Below are 1,225 nucleotides of genomic sequence, written 5' to 3'. Positions count from 1 at the left end.
GTTTCATTTTGCAGTCTCAAAAACCTTGTTGTCCCACCCATATGGTGCAGATTTAGAGGTGCAATTTTCAACGACAACTAGCTTACAGAGGTCAGCAACTGCAACTGCATCAGCAACTGGATACAATCTAAACTAAATTAGCAAACGGAGGAAACCATGTCTTTTATTTCTCATTGTGTTATCTCTTTCCTCATTCCACACAGTTATGATCCCTTCAACATGGCACAAATCTGTCTATATGCCACATATGTTTGTGCATACAATGCTGTTAACTGCCGACCTGTGTGAACTGTGAGTTCGGCCTTGCAGGAGTTGGAGCCGGCCAGGTTCTTGGCGGTGCAGGTGTACACACCGGAGTGTTCGGGGCGGGCATTGAGGACAACAAGGAAATATTCTGGGTCGTCGTACACAAACGTGAAGTGGCTGCTTTCAGAGAGAAGCTCATCATCCTGCAACAGACCGATCAATTATTATTGGAGTACACTGATAATACTGCTAACTTCAATCTGTTTTCTCTAGCAGTTGAAAATTCCTGGCTGTGAAATTAATGCAAATTAAACAACATTTGACATCAAATTGTCTTTAAACTATTTTGTAGATATTCTAGCATAAAATGACAGACGCTCATTTTCTCACACTCAAACATCGTACCTTATACCACAGAATATCTGGGTCTGGTTTCCCTTCAACCACAACAGCCAGACGGGACGTCTCCCCGACGTGCACGTCCACATCCTCCATGATGGTTTCAAACTTAGGAGGCACTGTGGAAGAAGAGGTAAAAAAGACATATATATGAATTTATAAGAAGAAACAAGAAATGTAATTTTAAAAGTCATTTTTAAAGAAGTTATTTAAATTTCATGATTCTTTACTTCAAAAATAGCTATGACTCAACTTATATTCTAAACTGCTGTTATTTACTGCTGCCAGGGATAAGTAGTAAGTTGTTACTAAAATTTATGAAGTGGTTCTGGGCCCGGACTCAACTGACCCGCCATGGCCAGCTGAAGCGTGCAGAGGTCACTGCCAAACTGGTTGTTGGCTGTGACCACCAACTGGCCGATGTCTGTGCTCCTGAGTCGCTGGAGCTTCAGCGTGTGCTGATCGTCATCTGGCATGCTCATCTCGCACGTCCCCGGTCTGTTGACCAGCGCCACCCCCCTCCTGAGGAAGACAGAGGCAGTATATCACAGTTATAGACTACAAATCAAGACCTGAACCC

The 1,225-nt window shown here is 43.3% G+C and overlaps 1 protein-coding gene across 1 annotated transcript; it reads right to left on the bottom strand.

Moving 5' to 3' along the window:
• Positions 1 to 280: 280 nt before the first annotated feature.
• Positions 281 to 1,167, bottom strand: LOC111648486 (striated muscle preferentially expressed protein kinase-like; the record flags this gene model as incomplete). Its single annotated transcript, XM_023398319.1, has 3 exons — positions 281 to 449; positions 652 to 764; positions 995 to 1,167. Coding segments are annotated over 3 exons (455 nt in total), but the record flags the coding sequence as incomplete, so codon positions are not given.
• Between the last annotated feature and the right edge of the window lie 58 nt (positions 1,168 to 1,225).

Source organism: Seriola lalandi, unplaced genomic scaffold (genome assembly GCF_002814215.2).
Source record: "Seriola lalandi dorsalis isolate HSWRI2012SDOR001 ecotype SW California unplaced genomic scaffold, Sedor1 jcf7180002040978, whole genome shotgun sequence".
NCBI classification, from domain to species: Eukaryota; Metazoa; Chordata; class Actinopteri; order Carangiformes; family Carangidae; genus Seriola; species Seriola lalandi.
Note: the sequence above shows the minus strand (reverse complement) of the source record. Positions and strands in the feature narration are given on the sequence as shown.